This window comes from Aquila chrysaetos, chromosome Z (assembly GCF_900496995.4).
Source record: "Aquila chrysaetos chrysaetos chromosome Z, bAquChr1.4, whole genome shotgun sequence".
Lineage (NCBI taxonomy): Eukaryota > Metazoa > Chordata > Aves > Accipitriformes > Accipitridae > Aquila > Aquila chrysaetos.
This window is the reverse complement of record NC_044030.1, coordinates 37,506,511-37,531,424: the sequence shown is the minus strand read 5'-3', so window position 1 is coordinate 37,531,424 and position 24,914 is coordinate 37,506,511. Positions and strand designations below refer to the sequence as shown.

Below are 24,914 nucleotides of genomic sequence, written 5' to 3'. Positions count from 1 at the left end.
CAAGGCAATTTGTTACAACCAGTAATATTCTGCAAATATTCTACAGTTTCTGAACAGATGTTGCCAATTGTTTCAAGTTAGGCATTGTTTTTTAGAGCTTGCATCTTGTAAATGCTGTGATTAGAAATTCAACATTAGCTCTGAACAGGATTTTAGCTCAGAGATCAGTTAGTTGACCCAGAAAATCGTATGCAGGAGCTGAGATCTGTAGACAGAAGTTCAAAGCCATTTTCGTTTCACTGTCCTTTGTGATACACAGCCTTAGAAACATGTTGCACCCCGGCTCAGCTCCCCGCTCCGTGGTGGTTCAGAATACCAGCAGACTGAGCCGACGGATTAGACAAGAAATCCCACTGTGCATTCTGTTTTAAACAAGCAAACCGTCCGCGTCATTACCAGGAGCGAAAATGAGCTGCAGGCTGAAGACTGGATCAGAAATAACAACACTTCCAGTCAGTAAGACAACAGGCAGAATGGGGATTGACAGGTAAGGACAAATGTCATAAAATACTTTGTCCTGAAAGCTGTTGCCTGAGGCCAGGATTTTGAGATACAGCTAGCAAGTGCGAGACCTGGTTTTCACTGAAGTAGATGGCCAGCACAGTATGAAAATTAGGTCCCTTAGAACACGGCTGAATTCTAACATTGACAACCAGAGACACTGAAAATCACGACACCTTGGAAATATGTGGCCTAAGCAAATTCTGGAAAAAATACCTGTTTGTGTTGATTAATGAGTGGCATTTCCATGTCCTGGCTAGGAGATGCCATTAGCTGGCGGCGCTGTGGTGTAGCAGCAGATGCCTTCTGCTTGTTTCTGCACATACAGACCAGGAAGAAAAGGCAGGCAATAACCAGAGGGATGGCTATGCTGGGAACCAGGATGTAGAGGATTCCCATTTTACTGCTGTCACGTGGACCTGTCAGGTGCAGAAGTGTTCATTGTTTACAATATGTATTTTTAATACATTCAGTAGTAAAGCAAAAAAAAACCCCAAACAAATCCAAACCCCCAAACTATGGTATGATTATTAATACTATATTTTAACGCTACATTTTAAACATAAACTCCTACAGCTTGAAAACAGAAGTCATGTTACCCTCTCCCCTTTCTCCATAATTTTCCATTAAATATTCCAAAGAAGTTTGAATGGACATAGCAACTAGCAGTATGAAGATAAAACTAGGAGCCCCACATTTAATGTTTTGACTGTAACAGTACGTGGTTTATTTCACTTTATTTTTGAGGCTTCTGGTTGTGGAAACTGCAGAACATAGACCAGAGTATCATTGCATTATCCTGTTCAGGGGAAAAAAAGCAAGTGAGTAGTCTTCATCACAGTATATAAAGCAGTGAACTCAATGTGATGAACCACGGCACAACATTGCAGTCTGGCCTTCTCGCCCAACTTCAGCCATTTGATCAGCACTTTGCCCACTCTTTACTTCCACTGGTACTACTTCTTCCCAGAATAAAATAAATCTCACTTCTCACTGGCAGAGATATTATTTGTTCTGTACTTAATAGAATTAAAGTGCTTTTATCTTACAGTGAGACAGACATGAAAGAGCCAACCATAATAAGACTGTTCTGGAACCTTCCTAAAGTGCTTTTTTCTTGATACTCAGAGACTCTAGGAAAGCATAATGATGTCCAAAATGTTCACTGGAACAGCCTGGGACGTCTTCTGCAATCGTGGTTTTGCTATTTGTGGCTACTGCTTTCACCACAACCACATCCCAGTGTTATCTTTACACCATGTTACATGCAACATAGAAATATATTATAAATGTCAAATCATGTTACTGTAAATAAGTGAAGTAACTAAAAAATTTCATGTAAATTTTGAGTGCTCTTAAATATCCACGCAATCTGTAACAAAACCTCTTTTATGGCTTCCATGATACATCTGTTGCTGCAGGAAACATGCTTTTCTTCCTAATGAAGCACAGTACTAAATTGCTTTGTCATGTCCAAAGACTGTTACCACTGTAATAGCTCTAGACTGAAGACTGTGCCAATACTGGGAAGTGAGTGGGACAGTATTAAGCTGCGTGCTTTTTATTTTTGCTGTCAGTTGTGCAGTACAGAGCCACTAGCAGATAGTGCAGGACTTTTCTGATAAGATCGTCCGTTTTATGACGTCTCTGCTTCTGCACTCCACATGGTTTCCTTCCAACCAAGCATGGTGCTCTATCTCCCTCTAGAGGATCTGAAAATCCTTGCTGCCTGCAAGTTGCCACACAGAGCGAAAGCAATATGTAGTGTGAGCAAACCGAATGCATACAGGTGATAAGTACATCAAGTCTAGCATTTGACAAATTAGAATACAAACTACAGCATCATCGTTAATTATTATCTACGCTTAAGCACCCAATATGTAACAAAAAGTGTCACTATCTCAGTTACAAGCTCTGATCTCCAGAAAATATTGAATACCTACAACACAAGACAAGGGTGCCGCATTATAGGAAGTGAAACATTTGAAAGCATAACTGCCTTAAGTGAATTGTACTTGTAAAAATAGGGAACATTCAAAATCACACAGGATTCAGGACAGTAGTAGGGGAAAAAAAGAAAGAGAATACATACTACAAGAAGGTATGTCACACAGTTCCATGCGTACGTTTTTATTCTTTGTAAAACACCAGGGCCCATCCATCTGACCTCCAGGATTTCGGCAATATGCATGTCCTCCACCTAGCTCTGGAAACTGTGTGCTTGTCAGATCATGGTTGTGCGGACTTTGGGAGTCCCATAGTTGGCAAGTGTGGCCAGACTTGGTAACGCTGACCGTCCCTCTGTAGTCTGCTCCAGAACCGTTATAGCACTGATGATCTGCAAGACAGAGTTTGACAAAACGTTGCAAATAACAAAACAATCAAGGCCAGCAAGACCAAAAAGGTTGAAGTGCATAGACCATGTATGCCAAAAGTACTTGAATTTAGGTACTTCAGGATTTAAACAAAAGCTGCGGGTTTTGAAATTTCAGTTCTGCAGGTATCTGTACTCTTACACCCAGATATCTGGATTCCGCTCTTGAGCATCTCAGCTCTATGGCTATACATACCAATATCTGGTAACTCTGGGTGCAAGTTGATACTAAGGAGCATGTATGGACCTTTTGATAAAGGACAAGGTAAGTTAAACTAAATTAGAGATCTGAGTTTTACTTCAGGAAAAGTCTTCAGATGCCAACAGTGTAAACTTCCCGCCACTTTTATTTCTCATAATCTTCCTGTCTTCCTCAAACTGCTCACTTCCTAGAGAAACTAGTGCTGCATTTTCTAATGCCCCTTGCCAAGTTTTCCTTCTTTTCTTGTTTAGAAAGAAGGGACTCAGGCTTTTCTTCTCTTTAGATACATCACTTTCATACCTGCTGACATCCTATCTTTATTATCTCTCTGTTTTGCTGCTATCGTCTCTTCACACTTTTTGAGTGCTTGTCTCTCATATATATCACCTGAACTGAATAATGCATTTTCCTGCACATTTGCAACACTACCTTCTCCACTTTTCTGAGTCCCACTCCCCAGAACTCAGGAATCCAGCTCTCTCAAAGCCCATCCTCCACATCCCCAGGGTATTCACACGGAGGCTGTTCCACCAGAGGGAGAACCACTGGCTCTGAGGATCACGAACTACTTCAGCCAGACTTTTTGTTGTTTTTATTCTCATTCCTTTTGCTTGATAGCTCTTCCCTGGCTGATTTGTCTCTGTCATTGTCTTTGAAGCTACACTAGGTTATTGCCTTACTAGCATAGAGTCTTCCATGTCCACCAATATGCCATGACCTCTGCTCCTAGCTATGGGTTCAGACAATGGATATTCAGAATAATCTTATCACACTTTGAACTTTAAACATCTCTAGTCTCTTGGAACTTCCTTGCTGAACATTGTGGGGGATGGTAATTAATTGCTAGGAAACGGAGTAGGCAGAAAAATTGTCAGCACATAATTACTGACAACGGAACAGCCCTTCTACTCCTGGATACAAATATAAATTCACGTAAGCGAGAGCAATGTTTTCACCTATTCTGTGTGGGTGAAGAAAGACAATTACACTCCATGTTCGATTTACAGGGTTAATATTCTTGTGGATTTCCATATAGAAAGAATGAACATTAAATGTTTAATTTCTTAACAGATTTTTCCAGTGAAGCTTCCAGAGCCTATTTGAGGTTTATTGATAGGTAAACAGAAGTCAGAAGTAGCTGTATGGGGGACTCATCCAGAAAGGCAAGGACTGAGACAGAGATGGGGGCAGGCTTGTGGGAAGGGAAGCCTGCAACACACTGCTGCCCCTCTCTAATCTGAGTCAAATTGGTTGTGTGAACACAGTTTTATAGCCCAGGGTGGTTGATATAACCCTTTTCAGTACTAAGCAGCATCCTTTAAACTCTCTCACCATCCTAACTATACCTTACAACAGTGCAAAATTGTGGTCAGTATTAACATGATAAGAAGTAGTAACATCCAGTATAGCAGTACTTCTTTTAGAAAAAGAATGACTGATAAAATATTGTGTCTCAGACCCAACCTGAGGAAGCAACAAACTCTACTTTCTCCCAGTGATGAAACATCCAGACTTACATCGGCTGAGTCTCTCCACAGGGATCCCAATCCTTATGCAGTTGGCAGCTTCCAAGGTGTCAGGTCGTGGGAGATCCTCACACTTAGGCAACTGAAGCTGCATCAAGATGAGGGGGTTTGACCTAGCAATGTTGTACTCCTGCCTACAGAGATCGTTCTCCAGAACTTCACATTCATCCCGGCACAGCTCCCGTGGCTTAGGGGTCCGAGAGCGCTCATCACACAGGGGAAACACAAAGTGGCAGAACGATGGTATAGCAAACTGTGAGCACTGATCAGACAAATGTGTGGAAGTGCCAATCATTGTAAATGCAGCTGGAAGGGAACAAAAATACTGCTTATGTAGTAATTCACAAAAAGCATGAGAAACAACATAATTTTCATGTCATTTGCCTTTTACAACTTTCATCTTTTCTTGAAGGTCTGAAAGCCTACTGAGCAGTGGGGAAATGAGTTCATTTCCGCTGCAAAGGAGAGTTGACAAATGCAGACAGCAAACCCAGCATCCCAGTGTCCCTCTGACGACTGCACAGAGCTTGTAGGACCTCAGTTCTTAGGAATGTACCCAAGTGACTAGCATTGAGCGAACTGTTGGTGCTTGACTAATTTTAACTTGAAAGGATATGGAGCAAAGGCAAGATACACCTGCCAGGATGCTGACATGAATTTCCAAAGTGCCAAATTAGGTAAAATCTGAATGAGGATCACCTAGCTTCTTCCTTCTGTAGACATTTTGATCAATAAACAAGACAAGTGTTTTTCAAGTCTTGACAGGCAAAATGAAGTGTGCCATTGGTATTTGGGGAGATATTGCTATTAATAGACATGAGAAGCCTAACAGGCAGCAGTTTTGGGAAAAATGAATGTAATCAATCTCAGCATACTGATCACATTAAGATGAATGTCATAATGAATTAGGAGCTTAATCCTCCTCTTCAGCTCTCAGCATCTACACACTAACATCTATCTGCAAGTTTTCTTACACATTGCAAAGAAAAGACAAATGTGCATGTTCATCATGTACTGGGGATGAATCAAGCTTCAAATGTAGGAACATTCATTCCCACACTGGAAAGTGTCATTTGTGAGTGAGGCTTACTAGACTGCGCGTTCCACTAATGCACACTGTAAAAAGGAAATGAGCAGTTCCAAGTCATTCAGCAGTCTATTTACAACCTACAGATCAATTCTTTGTCTCTTGTCCAACTCCCTCCTTTCAACCATCTACTTCCTGCTGCCACCTGCTATCAGGGAGTCTCCTGCCTCTTCCTGAATGCCACACATGCAGCAAGCAGCCCCAGCTCCAGCCCTTTGTACTGTTTACACCTTTGCTTATTTTAATACAAGAATATTAACACAGTAATATAACCATTTATCAGTCATACAGGGAACACTGCATGCAAGCACGATATCAGACCTCAAACAACAGCTGTGACGTGCTTGTCCCGAAGACTAACAGGGAAAAAATAAACTTGGAGGAGTGAAACAGTCACTGTTGGGTATTTGAAACACCACACTAATTTCTGTGAAGGCATTACAGAATTTAGATCAGCATGAGCAAAGAGTGCACAATTCACAACCATGTCTTTATTTTGATGGGAGGTGCAAAAGCCAGCAGGACTGTGTGGTGGCATCTAAGGGGTTTTTAAGTTATTAAACAGATACTAAACAGCACAGCAAAGACATTGCTAGCCACACATATCCACAGGTCAGGCATCAGGTCCATGCACTCTTTATTGCTAGCCCTCCAGTCTTTCAAGTCATGTGTCAAGTTTTTCTCCAGAAACGTCCTTCTTTTTTTAATAGAAGGCTGCAACTCTCACCTAACCACATGGCCAGGGCCGAACAGCACCAGGGGTCATAGAGACAAAGGGAATGTATTTCACACATCAGCACAGCAGGGAAATGAAAATCCGGAATGAAAATTCCCCATAGATGTTGCCTGTAACCCTGTTACATGTTCTTGGCGCCGGGCAGTAGGTGTCACTATTTCCCACGCACAGACTCCTCTGAACGTCCTACGGCTCTTAAGGACAGACCTTCCACCAAAAACTGTGCTTAGGAAGTATGGGCAAAAGTATAAGCAAAATCTCAGCAGCAGTTATATAGCAGATTTTTTTTTTTTATCTGACAAGTTACCACAATTTCAAAAATACCCCATCATTCGGACAAAGAACACCCAGTCTTGCAATACTTGTTTTACATATAAGAAAACTCGTAAGAACCAAGTATGCTGTGAAGTCCTCAGGGTTATTTTGCATAAGGCATTTGGTATGTCTTTCAGATGTATATACTTTGAAAATGCCATATTATTAATCGATTATCATTACTGCCTGGCTAGGCATGGGGCAGCTCTACATGGTGGTTCACAGAGTTTTCCTAAAAAAGAATGATTCCATCAGAAATTCTCCTCCACTCCAGGATAGAGAGTCCCAGCCTCTGAAATCTAACCAATAATCAGTGATGTTAGGGATCCAGCAGCCAGGTGGTGAATGTCCATGTTGTATATTCCAGAAACAAGTATAACTTGATCAAGAAACATTTTCTGGAAGATATCACAGTTTTTTGGTTGTTTATTTATTTTTAGAAGGACATTATGGACCTAATCCATGGAGTTACAGATTTAATTATTTCAGATAGCTGAACATTTCCATATTGCTGAAAAACATCCAAATAGGATAGAGATTATGTTGTAGAAAAAAATGGTATCATTAGTCTGTATTAATTAATGACATAATGGTAAAAGAGGCTGGAATTACACCAGAGTACAGGAGAAAGGAGGGAAGGGAATGAGTCGTTACAGCACAAGGAAAGGTCAACCCCTGGATTTTGCCAGTCCCAGAATCTGATAGCCATTTCAAGAACAGAAAAAAAAACTGACCTGGATTTCTGGCTTGACAATGAGTCTTTAATGTAATATCTTTAGGGAGATAGAGGGGACAAGTGAAGTGAAACTCTTTTTGGCAACTAGTTATGTTAAAATTGCAGATTCAATTAGTCAGCCATATCTGGCCAGATACAAATGAGCTCCTGCTGGAATGAGTTAACTGGCCATATATTATGATAAACAGTTTGCTTTATTCCACGGATTCATTCACTTGCTCTGCTTGTGTACATCAGAGTCACAGCTGCTAATGTCAGCTAAAACTGAGGTCCAGTGAAGAAAACCCATGTTGATGTACAGCCCATTAAAAGTCATTAAGGTTTTGGATGCATGTTTGTGACTCTGTACCAAAATGATGATCAGAGAAACAATCAGCAGGGGCAGAGCACAGGAAGGTCAACTCTTGTTTTATATAAATCAATCTGAAATCCAGACTGTGCCAAGATTATGCAATAGGGAAGGAAACCCAAGAGAAAAGCCACCATACACTTTTCAAGAAAGTAAAAATCAGTAATTTTTTTGCTACATCACAAAATGATTTTTAAAAAAAATCTTTTATTTGAATCCATCATGCAAAAAGTTCCAGTATAAACTCCAAGCTGTTAAAAAGCCAATGCTCTGACATTTTACTGAAGGACATGGGAGAAGCTTCTACACATTACAGCAGATACTTATCTTCCTTGCTCCCAATTTTGTTAACAGCACAAATGGGAAACTGGCTCACCTCCTCTAAACCTTAATGTAAGGATGTCTTAGTCGTTGACCAATAAAACTAAAAAGGATGATAGCACTATTTATACTTGAATTGGATACTTTCATGGATGCTTTTTGCCCTGCTACAGAGATATATAAGCTTACCAGTAATTCGGTTTTCAATTTCCCCTTGCATCTGGAGGGAGTCTACATAAATGGTCCTGTTTCCAATGATTCGTGCACACGCAATTCCCCTGTAGGGTTGACAGAACCCATCTTCATGGTAATCTTCTCTGCAAAAGACCGATTAGGATTTTATAAGCAGATGTCTAGCTGTCCCTGATGAATTTTTACAAAATAAATTCTTAGAAAAGCAGAAAACCCCAAAAGACTGTAAATCTGAAATTGTTCCATTCCCCAGGTGCAGCTTTCTCCTCCAATTCTCTCTACACTACCTTAGAAGTATTAACAAGGCACCCTGTAAATAGCTCATTAGAGAAAGAAGTAAACCAAAACCCAAGATTAATTTAAAAATCATATGCTAATGGTAATGGGATTTGACAGATGAATCTATTAAAAAGCCTTTAGACTGAGACAGAAACACAGATCTTGTTACATGTCCCCATGCAGTTTTGGCATCTAGCTGCACCAAGTACAATTAGGCAAACAGTAGGTTCTCTTCTCCCACCTCTCTCTCCCTTTCTTCATTTCCTGTAGCGAACAGCAGAATAGATCTTACCAAGCTTTAATTAAAACACAGAATAATTTTGAACTCTGAATTAGGTAAACAGAATAAAAAGTAATCAACGTTTTAACCTCTTTTCCTCTTCTCTTTACTCAGAGTCAATGCCAAATTCCTCTTCCAACATACATTTTAATACATTTGTCAGCACAGTTAGGCTTTGGGCCAAATTTTACTCCCTTACTTCAACATAAATACTTTGGCGTAAAAGCACTGGCCTAAAGGCTCAGCGGTTCAGTGCATCATTCCCAAAGCCTCAGTAAATAACACAGAGCTGATCTGTAGAAGGTAACTGTCTGAGCACTGAAAAGGGTCTTCAGAGTGAAAGCACTCTCAGAGTCAATATCTAGGACGCCATGTGTTTCCTCTGGCATGGCACAGCCTCTGTGCTAGGATTCACTAGCCTGATGGATTCACATCATGTCATTCACTGCATGATGGGCCATAAAAGGCATAAAACATAATCTAGAAAACCATGACTCTAGAGAAATCCTAAGACACCCAAAACCTTAATCACCTTTTGTAACTAAACAGTCAGTTCAAAAGCTTGAGGTACCTCTCCAATACCAGTGATTTTTCAAGTATTAATTCAATAATCTTCTGCACTTTGTACTTTATTATCTCTGGATATCAATTCCTCTTTTGCTCACCCATGGTTCCACTTCCCTTACAAGTACCTTCACCCTTCCTTAGAGTGCCACAGGAGCAGGACAAAATTGCCAGTGATTACATGTAAAACCACATAACTTCAGCTGGGCCTAATCAGCACAAAAACCTGCTGCCTGATAACAACTATCCATGATGAGCACATCACTCTACGCAGTGGTGATGGCAGCCCGTTATTTCCGATGTCTTATTCTGTCTTAGGAACCTCTTTTCACTTTTACTCTGCTGTGTCTCCCTGATAAGGCTCATCTCTTCAGGGAAATGTTACCACTATTTCTTAAAGTATAAACTCTTTGGCAGCAAAAGGTTGGGCAGGACTGTCCATGCAGTGTAGCCAAAAGCTGGAACCATCGATCATCACTTGAGCAGCATTTCTCCCCTTACTCCCAGAAAGACAATGACTTAACAGGACCCGATCCATCACACAGCTGCTAGATAAACCATGCTGATATGAAGTGTCTCATGCAGTTGTTGTCCAGATCTGGCTTTTATTTCCTATCACAGTATGATTATTAAATATTCATAAAGCAACATTCTGTCTACAAACTCTGAAACAAGTTCTGCTTCCACAAAGATATGTAAGTTTTTGATTATGGTGGATGAAGTAAAGGAGGAGTCTTTCAGGATCAATTAATTCCTGTAGTGAAATTCTTTCATAACAAACCCTCTAATTTTGCAACAATTCCATCATGCCTGAAGGGACAAAAATATCAAAGGATTTTGTCTGTGCCTGTTTCATGATCCTTGACCACCTCAGTAGGAAGTCAGCAATTCCCATAAGGAGCTGAATGAACATGAAACCTCTGTTTGACCTCTTTCTCAAGAGTAAATTCATACTCCTATCCTGCAGAACAAAGCCTGCAATATATCTAACTGAAACTGTACCTCACACTTCAACTGCAGGGCTCTCTTGCCAGCACCAAAAAAAAAAAAAAAAAACCCAACCCTATAAAAAATAGCACTCCAAACAGCATGGGTTTGGTGACAAAAGCAGTGTGATCTCTTACTTAGCTCAGTTTATTTATTTCTGACAAGAACTTCTAAATACAGCTTAGATACTATATATACACACATATGCTCCCCTCTCCCACGTTATAGCCAACTGCTGATTAAACTAAACTGGATATGACCATTACCATGGATGCAAGCAAAAGTAAACAGTAACCTGATGTCAGATACTCTGACAGAAGTTGGGCTGTTATTCTACATACATCTTTGTCAGGTCAGGAAACTCAGTGAATACAGTTTGAATAGTACTAGTGATCAAGGGGACAAAATTACATTAGTCTTCTTAGGAAAATAGTTGATTTCAACAAAGCTGCAGAAGTGGCAGCAATAAATTAGTCTTTGCCTCGGCTACACGTACACTCAGCACATGGCAAAACATCCGCAACAAGCAACCTGGGGGGAATCTGATAAAATAGTGCAGAAGCGGCATCATGCTCAGTTCAAACAGGAGTCTTTGGAACCATGTGTGGCTTTGATTCATGCTCCAAACCACATGCCAGCAATTCAGTTGCTGATCAGAGCAAGAGTTAAAAGCTGCTGAAAATAGGCAGAAATACTGACTCTTCAATTTCCTGCTGCTTGAGCTGTAAAGTCTGCTCTGATCAAGAACCCTGGTAAAAGCAGAAATCTGACTCCACAAGAGGAATCCAGAAGAGTTTAATTTGTTCCACTTGCAGAGCTCTTAAAAGCTAACCGCCATAGGTACTTTTTTACCTTTGTTCCTTATTGTTTCTTTCTGAATGTTTCAAGATGGCATTACCTTTTCTCTCTAGGGATTTTCTTCCATTTTTTTATAACTATTTTTTTTTACAAAACAGAGTCAGGAACATCCTAAGTGTTGACCTTCTTTTTTCACCCTTGCTGGAGGGCAGTCTCAAAGACAGTGCACCTGGAACATGAATTTTTTCAGCACTCAATTAGAGGAGAGGTAAGGTATATTATCCTACTGAGAGTACTCTCCTCTGAGCTACTTGTCAGATGTTTGACCAGAGTCTGGAATCAGAAACAAAATCACAAAGAATCTGACTAAACAGACCCTCTATTCCTAAACCCCCAACTTCCATTTCTTAGGATGAATGTCCTCAGTTTTCCAGGCCCATAAGGTCATCTGCCTCAACAATAAAGTTAACAACTAGCCTTTCTAATATAAAGCTAAAGCAGGAGAATCTTTTATTTTGGGCACATACAAATAAATAAAACCAAAACACCAATACTACTTTTATGTACAACCTGAGGTGTCTCTAAGATTGACCAGGCTTACCACATCTGGACACATCTTGAAGAACCAAGCACTGATAAGACATTTACAAGTTACTTGTCACACAGGCACTGCACCACCTGATTAAACACAGTCTGCCTTCAGGTTTGTGGGCAGAAGAATTCTGTATGAAATGGAGAATTAACGAAACAAGCAATGTAGAAGAAAGATGCAGGTTCACCAGTTCAATCTTCTCCCACTGACAGCAATCATAACTTCCAGGGACATCTGGGTCTATAAAGGAAGCACTGGAAGAACAAGGTGCCACCCACTAGGAATAAAAACCAGCATGCATGAATAGGAATCTCTCTAGATGGAGGTCATGCAAGACTTTCATAAGGTAGATATCTGCTCTAGAAGTATATGGAGAGATTTCTTGGCATGCTGCATGTGCTGCAAAAACATACTGAACATCGCCACCCCCATCCTCACACTAAGCATTACTTTAATTTCACATGTGACACAGAAAGGACACTGAAAAAAGGCTACAACAGAAAATACTTAGGAAACAAAGAGGCTTTTCTTAACAGAAGATCTGAAATGCTGAAAGAATACATCTGGGCACAATACACTATGTGGTATCTGTGTAACATAATCTACTGTATGCAACAATCACAGCTGAACAGTCCAGAGGGCATGTGAAACAAAAAAGTCCCAGTAAATAAAAGGCAACCATGGAAACTGTTCAATCCTAAAATCACCTTGTGACGCACATAAGTCTGATGAGAACTTTCAGCATGTATCTGGTGCCCCTGAAAACACAGTGAGAGCAGACCTAATGGTTTTGCTGAAAAATACAGAAAACACATGAAGGCATAATAATCTTTAGCAAGGGTTCACAAGGGAATTCTGAAAGCAAAGTTGAGAGGTACTAGAAATTTATTTGCTATTAAGATACCTTTTTTCTGATTGCATCCCACAAACTTAACTTACAAAAACATCAGAAACTTGTAAGTTAAACCTATTTTCCTGAAAATAGAAGAGACACAACACTGCACATCAGCCATAAAAAGAAACTCAGAAATCCCCCAGAAAACTCAAAAAGAAAACTTTTTTTGATTGAATACATTAAAAATCCCAACAAATTTAAAAGTACCCTACCAACCTACCCTTGTAATAAAATGAACAGAAATGTTATTTAAAATTATAATTTGAGAATAATTTATTGTAATACATTCAAATAATAAATTTAGAAGTTATTTGGAGAGATATATCCTCAGCTTGCACCTTACCAAGGTAAATGAAACTAAGCCAATTCATAGAATATAACAGGATATTCCAGACACTAATTTTTAAAAACATAGTAGAAACTTTGTTACAGCAGCTTCCCACAAGCAAACTAAGTGCAGTTAAAATTTCCTATAAATTTTTCCACAACAAATAAGAAACATGAAGTTTTGACCCCCTTTCATATTGTCCAGGAATTAAACAGCTTTTAATTAAAAACAGTTTAATGCTAAAAGAGGATATTAGGACTCCCCCTCATATTCCATTATAAGGGGAGTGGCAAAGCAAGGACAAATGCACAGAAAACCACAGTTAAGACAGTGACAGATGAAGGAAAGGACAAATGATTTGTGTCTTCCTATTTGCTATGGGTGGAGAAATACAACATTTGGTGTACAGTCATTGGGCTTGTGGGAAAGCCTCAGAGTTTTTGGTAGCTACGGCTTGAACACTGATGGCAGAAGCTGTGTAAAGAGGATGATTGTGATGGATGGTAAAATCAGACGGAAAAGGACAGGCAGCATATTTCAGATTATGAGTTAACTTAGCCTGGTGTGTGACTACTCCATAAACATAAAGCACTCAAGTTAAATGACCTGCAATACAAAGAATTAAAGGAATAAAGGGTTTATGTTTAATCAAAGAGACAAATCACTCTGACTTGTGGGAAGGGGATTACAAAGGGCAGCAGTAAAAAATCAGGAATTTCTGTTTTCAATATACATATGTATTCATGGTTTGTTTATACTGCATCTCAAAGTCAGGACCTCTTATAATCCCACACTACAGCCCTTGTAATTTGTTACTTTTACTCTTGACATGTGCCATGTCATAGTGCTGGGGAGTGAACTCGACTCACAAGGGGATCACTTTTCGATGGCTAAAATGAGTTCACATCTCCAAATATTCACTCCCTCCCACTGAAACAGGTCACAGAGAAGATCTGAGAGAAGAGAAACATACTACTTTGTCATACATTGTATCACATGTATAAAATTTGCCTCCTGTCAAAACCATAGTGAATTTATATTAATGTTACTATAGAAAAATACTTGGTATTTTCCAGTCAGGTTTGCATATTTACCTTTCAGGGAAAATATAAAATAAACCACTCAATTTCTTGTTTCATCGTGAATTAAAATTCGTCAAGAGTGTTGCCTTTTAAAATAATAGTTACAATAAGCTGTAAAATTGCTCCATCTCATAGGCCTCCTGTTGTGCACAGGAGATCAATGGAAGTTTTAGTACTGACATTCAAGGCAACAGAAGTATAAATATTTGATGGAGGAAAACAATGGGATTTTTCAAAACCAGTATTGACTGAACTATTACTACTCATCCATTGAGAAGGGCTGAGCTAATGCCAGGTGCTCCTAACATCGCCCATAACTTCTGCGCATACAGGGCAGAAATTCAGTAACACACATAAATGGATTGGAGGTTCTAGCAAAGTTTGAAAAACCCAGGTGTACAGGAAAACCTCAACACCCCCCCACCCTAATCCCCCCCCCCCCACCCCCCCAAATCATAAAACACCAAAACCCCACACCTGCACATCTGTGTCCTGCCTGCTGAAGCCAAGAAGTCAAAGGATGGCAGGGACAACTTCACTGTTGCATCAGGCCCCTGCTTGGATGGCGGCACCCTGTGCCCATGTCACAGGAGAGGGGTGCAGGCTTCCTGCCCTACCTGTATCTGTGCTCTGAACAAACAGTTTCATTCTCTGACCAAAGGTTTATCTGCAAATAACCCACCTTTCAGGCACATAAAATCATTTGTTTGCACATCTTCACCCGCGTCTAAAGATCAGTGCTCCTGGGATATCAGAAAATACCCATCAAAGTAGTTAACACCGCAAAGAGAGACTTCACTAGAATACAAGAGGGATGTAAAAACTTTTCCCATACACTAAAAGAATGTAATAAATAGTATCAGAAAAGAAGGGGACTCTAGTGTTAAAAAGTCAAAAACTAACAGGCAGGGGAATTTGTATAAATAGTCATAGCTCAGTTGCAGTCAATGGACCTATGACAATTTACACTCAGCAGTGATATGGCCCATGAATTTTGCTACCAGATGCTCATTGAGCAAATGATTCCCTTACGTCTAGCATATAACTTAGATAAATATTAACAAATAGCATTTATTTTTGTGCTTTTTATCTGAAAAATAGTACATAACAGAATCCCTAAAAAAATGAGCTTGAAGTCACATTTACTGAACAGAGCAATTGTGCTGCATTTGAATATTTATCTAGTTCCTAGAAAAGTACATTGTGAACTGAAACTCCAGATTCAATGTCTAAGATCAGTAAAAAATAAGAGTTGATCTTTATTCTACTCATTCTACTACATGATGAATTTGTTAATGTTAATCATAAGATATGAGACACCATTTTAAGCCAGGTAATAGATTAAGCAGTTCATTGAAATGTCATTAGTAAAAACATAGCTGCAAATGGACTTAGTGTTTGTGACAAACTAGAGAAAAGTTGTTTGTCAAACAGCAACTTGTAAACAACCTTATTTTTAGCCTATTGCAATTATTTCCACAACAGATTATAAAATCAGTATTTTTAAACACAAAACTTAGGCTCCAAAGTCTGTCTCTAATACATAGTCCAAATAATGTTTTAAACATATATTCCAATGCTACCATGAAAGGAGAATGTTTTTAATGCAAGGTATTAAAAAAATCACTGAAGCACAAGAAAGGGGGAGGACTTCAATAGGTTTTAAGCATATGCCTTCATTGAATCATGAACCAAATTGTTCTCTTCACTAGGCATTGCCTTAAGTGGGTGTCAGCACTCCTAGCTGAGCTGTGTCCTTGCTAAAAGATCAATTATTTAAGTGGATAAAATCAACGGAAAATGGTGTTGCCTTCCTTTCTTCCACAGAATCATCTTCCATCACTCCTATAACAAGAAAAACACACAGACCTCACTAGCAAAGATACAGGAAAGAACCGAACGTATAAAACTGTGGCAGGATGCTCATTAGATAATACTACCTGCTGCTGTGGTTTGATGGTATCATAGGCATTCACATATTTATTATTGCTCTAGATATTTAGAAAAGGTTTCAGTGTACCAAAACCTGTTGCTGTTCCCAAGTACAGTAATCACATACGGAAGTATAGACATGGGTGGCAGGATGGCACTTACCACAGTAACCTGGGTAAAACAGTCAAAGAAGCAAAGCTAAAGAAGGACACCTATGTCCTGAATTTCTGCAAGGAACAGAGGATTGTCCCTGGAGGTATAACCAGCCATAATCCTCTGATTACCACATGTAACTTTAAACAGATGATCTAATATTACTTCTACCTACAAACGCTCTCTTTCAATTCACCCAAATGACATTTTTGTAAATTCTCCCTCTGCTTTCATAGGTGTCAAGCATGTTGGAACGAAATCCTGAAATCAGATAAGTGAGCTGGCAATCCAAGGAAGGCTGCAAGTCTGTTTTTTAACAGAAACGTCTCTGTTACAACCAGGGTTACTAAAGAATTGGAAAGAAAAAAACCTTCAGAAAACTAATTGCAACACACGGGAACATGGACCTAGCCATGCAGCATTCCATCTTCTCGCTCACCAAAGAAATCATTATGAGTCTCCCTCCCCAACCCCTTTTTTTAAGGCAAGTTATCCCCCTCAGTGTGTTACGACTGTCTAATAAATTGTATCCCTCCGACATCCCCAAGGAAAAAGAGCAGGGCCAATGAGCCCTCTGAAGAGCCTCTAACAAGCAGCTCCCTATTCCGCCCCCCGTTGCCAGAAGAGAGCAAAATTCTTCTTTGCTTTTATCCTTCCTCCTCCTGCCATGCCACCCTGAGTAAGCACACACAGGTCAGCTCCAAAAAGGTCTTGGCAGAGTCCACCAGCTGAAAATGTCATTGTAATGGCTGCCGTATCCAGGCAGCAGCAGAACTGGCAGGTGGCATCCCAGGCGGCCCAGAGAGGGATGCGGCAGTGGGGCTGCCAGCGCCCGGGGGTCAGCGCAGGGGACGGAGGGCTCCACCTGGGCTGCTGTGCTACGCTGAAGGAGGGATGCGACTGAGCAGGCAGAGCTAAGAGGCCACGTCGGCTGCCCGGTGGATGGGAAAGCCGTGGAGGGCAGAAAGAAGGAGCGAAGGGCAGCTTTGATGGCTGCGATGCCGAAGGAGGGAGGGAGGGAAGAAGGAAGGGATATTGGGCCTCACCAAGGAGGCTGGGCTGGGGATAGGGGTCCCTCCTCACCCCTGGGAGTGGGTGAGAGAAGGGCAGCCCACCTCCTGCCAGGCTGCTCCAACCTTGCCTGGTGTCAACCCTCACCCCACTCCATAAAAGCCACTAGGGATAAGCATGGTGTAATAAATTCTTTTTAAAAAAAAATCCTTAAAGTTTTCAGGTAGCTATTCATGCACAGGCAGATTTTATGCACAAATAGAAGTTTTATATTATTGTTCAGTTCATTAAAATCCGTCGATGGAATTTTATACCTATGCCGGGATGACAGGTCGGAGGTAGAAAATCTTGAGAGGAAAGACTGAGAAAGCATGGTCAAAAAACAGCCAGTTACATAAATCCAAAGAGAAGGGGATGTTACAAGAAAGACAAATGTATAATTTAAAACAAAAACCCAAATCCCATGGTAGCGCCTCAAGCCTTCCTTTTTGTTTTTTTTCTTGAATGATGGGAAATACAAGTTTGCTGCAAAGTGCTTCCTAGCTTTTTAGTAGAGGTTAAAAGGTTAAGACATTTTTGGAAAAAAAAAGTGGTTAAAAACTGTTATTAATTAAAAAATGTTTCAGAATTAAAAATGTCATTTTCATTCACGATGCCATTAAAAATGTGATCACTTATGAAAGTATCTGAGCAAATGAAAAATTGAAAAGAACTGCACTGGCATAATTTTTTTCTTCTCTCTTCTTTTTTTAAAACATAACAAAGGTGGCTTTTCTATTTCAGCTAACACAGAGATTATACATCTAATAGCAGAGAGCTTTGTAAAACAGCCAGAAATTATCACAGTATCCGCTATAAAATGCTTACATAATTATACATACATGCAAGTGTTCATCTTCAAGGTTTTTCACAGACCATTTTTATTAAAACTACAGAAACATCAACTATTTATAACCATATAACACTGAAGTGTCAGTTTCACAGTAATTTTTCCAGTCTTAAGGAAAAATTAGCATATTCCATTCATCAGAAAACCCCAGCATCAACTAAATTACTTCTTTAAAAACATCTAAGCAACAATATGAAATACTTGTTAGCTTCTCTGTTACTTTTTATGGGTACAATATGAGCTACTTATTCTCGGCAATGTTGCAGGAAGTTAGTTTGTGAATACTTCCCAATGTTAGAGGCTGTTTTCATAGCTGCTCCTAACTTTGTAGAACTTACTTGAGCTGAAATTTTCCACAGTCCAAAGCTTTTTTTCTTTTTTTTTTTTTTTCACTTCAAAAGAAATGGTTGTTTCAAAAAATGAGGCCAGAGAATATTACCATTCTTATCTTTAGGAAAAAAGAAAAAATTAAAACCCAAACCAAAACCACTACCAGCAAAAGGAGCAGCCATTTGGTTGTGATGCCTTTGTATTGCCTTGCTATTGAGCAGAGACCCGAGACTTGCCGGAACATACCTTTTGCTGTTCCCATGAAACACTACCCAAATTTGTCCAACCTTTATGTCATTTTCATCTCCATGTGCTCAGCCCAGCCTATGTTAGTGTAGCTGATACATTCTCCAAATATCCCGTCTACAGCAAGCTTTGCAGACATGCATGAGAAAACAAAAACTGCTTGGCACCCTTGTCAGGGCTACCGCCTAAGGTTAATTGAGGCAATGGTATGAGGAGTTTGCTGAGGGCCCAGGAGGACAGGGGCTATGGAAGTGGGAGGAAGAGGCAGGTCAGGATGCATAAAATGGCTACCACCAGTAGAGCACATGATCCTCCAAAATATGGAGCAAAACTTAGTATTTTTTGTGTCCCACCATTTCTGTCTGTCAACAGATGAGTAAGTATGTGTCTCCTCTTCTGGGCTGGTCTGCACTGAAGACAGCAGTCTATTATTAGTGCTATCCACTTGTTGGCTGGCTCCAGTGACCGAGGCCTGGGTGGTATGGCTAAGGAATCCAGAACTCATGAAATAATTCTAGTATGTCATCATAATTCCACATAATAGGATTGTTGATTTTTTTCCAAATTAGGAAAATTAGCTTTTTCTGCACAGGAAATTCTATGCCAGTTCCAATCAAAGCCTCTGGAGTTCTCAAGAATTAAAAATAAACAGACACTCTCCCACTTCAGCCACTCAAGAGGGTAGAAATGAACAACCTTTGGCTCTGCAGCTGTCCTTTGTTGGGGCTGATGACACAGCACCCTGAACCACCCAAAACTGCTGGGAGGCCTGAGTATCCATCCAGCCCTCATGTAATCCCAAATGATAGTTTCCCCTTATTTTTCTTTGGACTTAAAAACCAGTTACTGAATGTTTATCAGACCTTATTTCCAAAGACTCCTCTCTTTTTTTTCCCTATGTATAACCAATTAATGCCTGAATGTCACATTTTTTTCATTTAACTCTTTCCACAATGTAACAGTGGATACTGCATTGTATCTCAGGCAAAGCAAAATAGCTCATATTCCAAAGTCAGTTATAATTTCTTTTCAGGTGCCACACACATGAAGCTATGCAAACATTATTAGCTTGATAGGCTGTGAGTAGTAATTGTACCAGCACCACAGCTCTGTAAATCAATCGAATCAGGCTTAACATTAATAAACTCTTCATGAATCAAAACACGTAGAAAACTCAGTTAAGAAATCAAATGCTTCTCCACGTTTAGCAGTTCAGCATTTAGTTCTTAACGCTTGAAAACTAAGATCCTGTATATACTGATATATCTCTCAGTCTGAATGACAGAGAATTTAAAAGTACAGTGATCACCCATTACACTTTCTTGCTAGAGTGCCTGAGTCTTGGAACTATTGATTTTGTAATACATTTTTGCTTTTCTTTCTTCTACTCAATCTAATTCTGAAATAAAAAACATGCAGCTAAACTTCATTACCCACTGAGGTTGTCTTGTCCACATTAATTACCAAACAGAGCATGAACACGGTACCTTGCAGCTACCAACAATAAATGGGGAATATCACCACAGCAGCTCAGAGTCAAAAAGCAGCCACAGTTTTAGCTTTGTTAACACAGTGCACCCGCAAGTGTGCCTTTGTTCTAAGTTTCAGATTCCTGTGTAATTTAGCAGTTAAGAATATGTTTTTATGTAACATGTAACATTTTATGTTTGGACTTGATGATCTTAAGAGTCTTTTCCTACCTAACCAATTCTATGATTTTATGTAATAAACTGAAGCCTATTACAGCAGAAAATAAAAAGACTGCACAAGTCCTGTTGAAAGCATAGAAGATTTGTTCCTGTGTGAAACAGTATTTTCTTATACTGCTTGCTGCTGTGACAGATTCTTCTTACCTTGGGGCAAAGACAGACTCTTTCTATTTTGGCGACTGAGGTAACATGCATGTATTCCTTGGGGTGGTATATGCTGTGCTGGGTGAAGAACTGGCTGAACGACTGGGTTCAAGGGATTGTAGTGAATGGGGCTACATCTGGCTGGTGGCCAGTCACCAGTTCCTCAGTACTCAATTCTAGGGCCAGTTCTGCTCAGTATTTTTATCAATGCAATGATCTAGAGGCAGGAGTTAAATGCACAGTTGTTAAGTTTGCTGATGATAGCAAACTGGGAGGTGCTGTTGACTTTCTCAAGGGACAAGAGGCCTTGCAGAGGGATGTAGATACATTGGAGCACTGGGCAATCATCAGTGGCACAAAATTTAACAAGAACAAATTATGGCTTCTGCACCTTGGATGGAGTGATGCCGGACCCAAGTGTAAATTGGCAGAGGAATGGCTGGAGAGCAGCCCTGCGGAAAGGGATCTGGGTGTGCTGGTTGACAGCAGGCTTGATGTGAGTCAGCAGTGTGCCCTGGCAGCGAGGAGGGCAAACCGCATCCTGGGGTGCATCAAACACAGCTTAGCCAGCCGGTCAAAAGAGGTGATTATCCCACTGTATTCAGTGTTGGTGCGGCACCACCTCGAGTACTACGTTGTCCTGGTTTCAGCTGGGATAGAGTTAACTGTCTTCCTAGTAGCTGGTACAGTGCTATGTTTTGAGTTCAGTATGTGAAGAATGTTGATAACACTGATGTTTTCAGTTGTTGCTCAGTAGTGTTTAGACTAATGTCAAGGATTTCTCAGCTTCTGATGCCCAGCCAGTGAGAAAGCTGGAGGGGCACAAGAAGTTGGCACAGGACACAGCCAGGGCAGCTGACCCAAAGTGTCCAACAGGGTATTCCATACCGTGTGACGTCACATCTAGTATATAAACTGGGGGGAGTGGGGGAGGAGGAATCACTGCTTGGGGATTAACTGGCCATTGATCGGCGGGTTGTGAGCAATTGCACTGCGCATCATTTGTACATTCCAATCCTTTCATTATTGCTGTTGTCATTTTATTAGTGTTATCATTATCATTATTAGTTTCTTCTTTTCTCTTCTATTAAACCGTTCTTATCTCAACCTGTGAGTTTTACTCCTTTTCCCAATTTTCTCCCTCATTCCACTGTGTGGGGGGGAGTGAGTGAGCGGCTGGGTGGTGCTTACTTGCTGGCTGGGGTTAAACCACGACATACGTGCAGTTCTGGGCCCCACAATTTAAAAAGGATATTAAGGTACCTAAACGCGTCCAGAGAAGGGCAACAAAGCTGGTGAAATGCCTGAAAGGCATGTCCTGTGAGGAGTGGCTGAGGATTTGTTGGAAATGGTTCAAAGCTGTGTCAGGGGAAGTTCAGACTAGGTATTAGGAAGCGTTTCTTTACTGAGACGGTGGTCATACACTAGAACAGACGTCCTAGAGAGGTGGTCGATGCCCCATGCCTGTCACTGCCTTGAAAAGAGGCATTTGGACAATGCCCCTCATAGTATGCTTTAACTTCTGGTCAGTCATGGAGTGATCAGGCAGTTGGACTAGGTGATCGTTGTAGGTCCCTTCCAGCTGGAACTATCCCATCCTATCCTATCCTATCCTATCCTATCCTATCCTATCCTATCCCATCCTATCCTATCCTAAATAAATGTTTGTGAAAGCTGCTGAACCAAACGAAACCAGAAAGTCAAAACCTTCTGGAAGCTGTTGCACTTTCGGAAACCTCTGCTGTATTTCCCACTGGCAATGCTTTCTCTTGCAGGACCTCAGCAAGCATCCCTTCACGGGCTTCTAACAGTTGTGCTCTGGGTTGTGGCCACTCAGGTCTTGAAGATCTCCAGGCTCAGGGATCCCACAACATGTCTCGGCAACCCATTCCAGTGCTTCAGGATCCTCACAGGGATGTTGTTTTTTCTTCCTTGTCTCCAGCCTGAACCTCTCTAGCTTCAGGAGATGCCGCTGTCTCTCAGCTGCCCACCAGGCATTGCTGGGAAGAGCCTGCCCCCATCCCCTCGATACCTTCCCCATGAGCACCGGCGTGTGCTGCGAGGTGCCCCAATGCCTTCTCTGCTCCATGCTGAGCCAGCCCCAGCCCCACAGATGCTCCTTACCTCCCCTGAGCCCTTCTGGTTTGTCAGCCTGTCTCTGGGACCCCAAAGAGGACATCATGCCTGGATGAGGCCTGATGGGTGCTGAGCAGAAGGGATCACCCTTGTGCCTTCTGGCTAGGGGACAAAGACAGGAGAAAAACCATGAGAGTGAGCCAAGTGCTGCCTTTGACGCTCCGGGGGAGGAAGCAGAGGAGCCCAGAGGGCTGGCCAGCAGTGCTGGGGTGTGGGCAAAGCCTGTGGGACTTTGTCCTGCAGCCTCCAAGGGAGGCACGATGTGTTGTTACCAAAGGAACCCTCTTGCCGTATGTGCCTGGAGACGTCTGCCCTGGACAGAGGGACCTGACGGGGCCCTGGGAAGACACGGCCGAGGCCTCCGTGACTGGTGGAACACCGGTGCCGAGCACAAGACGAGAGAGGGGGGGATGGAGCGGGCAGCGGCGCTGCAGTAACCCCAGACGCGTGCGCCGGGGCCGCAGCGCTGCTGGGGCGAGCGCCGTGGGCGAGGATGGCCTGTCGTGATGTCACCCACCAATGGGTTGTGACACCACCGAGCAACGGATTGTGACATCGCCGAGCAACGGATGGTGACCACGCGACCCTCACTGCTTATATTCGGGCGCTGAGGCTCCCCCCAGTCGGCTCGTGCCCGCACTCCAGCTGAGCAGATCGCGAGGTCTGGAGCACTGAGCGAGGCCTTGGCGCTGGTGTCGTGCTCGGGGAGTTGCTCCTGGCAGCTCTCAGTGCCCGACCCCAGAGCCGTCGAAGGATTTTCCCCGGCCCTGCCAGCTCCAGGCAGCCGGGGCACCCAGGAGCTACGCTCGCAGCAGCAGAGGTGAGCTGGTCGGGGACGCCTCACCCTGGGGAGCTCGGAGGGTTTCCTTCTTGGGGGACCTGGGCACTTCTTCCACCCCTCCCCGGGCCAGACAGTGACCCTGCCCTCTCTCCCTTTTCTCCCTTTTCTCGCGCGACACCGGCTGCTCCAGCACCGGTGAGAGGGAGCGCCTCCACGTCCCTGGTTCCCCCCAGCCCACTGCAGCACGTGAAGAGCGTGGCCACGGAGCTGGACGACCGCTCTCCCACCTGCCCGGGCAGCTGGGAGGAGGCCAGCTTTGTTATGCCATGCCTCCACCGGTTCTGCTACCCGTGCATCCTGCGGTGGGCTGAGAGCAAGCCCGAGTGCCCCCCGCTGCCAGGCAAGCTCCAGCGCTTTGCACGCCTCTCTTGGCAGGACACAGCGTCGGGTGCCGAGGAAGACATGGCGGAGAGCAGCTCTGCCGCAAGGGACGGCGGCATGAGCCAGCCGCCCCAGGCAGCGCCGGCGGAGGAACCGGCAGTCTCCCGGTGCCCCATCTGCCTGGGAGACATCAAGAAGCCAGCCTACGTGGCCTTCTGCTTGCACTGCTTCTGCTTCGCCTGCATCCGGCGGTGGGCCAGGAGGGTAGCGGAGTGCCCACTCTGCAGGCAGCCTTTGGACCAGCTGCTGCACTCCGTGCGGGGGGACGACGACTATGAGGAGTACGTGGTCGGCTTGCCCGCCCGCCTGCGCAGGACGATGGCGATGGAGAGGGCCCGCGGCCAGTCCCTGCAGCGGCGCTACAACCTGCGACCGCGGCCCGCCACCAGCCAGCCCTCGGCTGGCAGAAGCAGGCCTGCGGGGACTGACGGTGCACGGAGGCAGGGGCCCTCCAACACCACCTCCCAGCAGGCTCCTGCACCCAGCGCTTCTCGGCAGCCAAGCCCGCCGACTGCAGGCGAGCGCCCGGCTCCTCCGCGCCGACGCAACCGCAGGCTCTAGCTGCAGCCCCTCAGCATCCGCCTCTTCTGTCTCCAATAAACACCATGACGTTCTGCAGGACGCGTGTGTTTTTCGCGACCAAAGAGCAACCCGCCGCAGGGAATGCTTTCCAACACTGTCTGGGCAGTGCGGGAAAGCCAAAGGGGAGGAGGGTTTCCCGGGGTGCGCCGTGATGTCATTTCACCCAAGCGCCGCAGCAGGCGACGCGTCCCTCGCGCTCTCCCAGCCTCCCGCTCCCAAGCAGCAGGGCAGGGCTGCCCAAGAATCGTTAGCAGGGTCCCCCGGGAATCCGCTTTTGAGGCCTCAGGGGTCCATGAGCGCTGGTCAGTCTTGAAGAGCCACCGTTCAAAAGCACAGGAGCAGGCCATCCCATCGTGTCGCAAGGCAAGCAAGCGGGGTCGAAGACCAGCTTGGCTCGGCAGGGAACTCCTCTTGGA

General features: G+C 42.9%; 1 protein-coding gene across 1 annotated transcript in view; it reads right to left on the bottom strand.

The window, feature by feature from the left end:
- The window catches only part of ROR2 (receptor tyrosine kinase like orphan receptor 2), a 165,983-nt gene that overhangs the window by 4,034 nt on the left and 137,035 nt on the right, over positions 1-24,914 (bottom strand). The window contains exons 5-8 of the mRNA XM_030005620.1: positions 8,337-8,464; positions 4,595-4,909; positions 2,594-2,839; positions 718-920 (exon numbers count right to left, since the gene is read on the bottom strand). Coding sequence (XP_029861480.1) covers positions 718-920; positions 2,594-2,839; positions 4,595-4,909; positions 8,337-8,464 — 892 coding nt within the window. The remainder of the gene's footprint in view (positions 1-717; positions 921-2,593; positions 2,840-4,594; positions 4,910-8,336; positions 8,465-24,914) is intronic.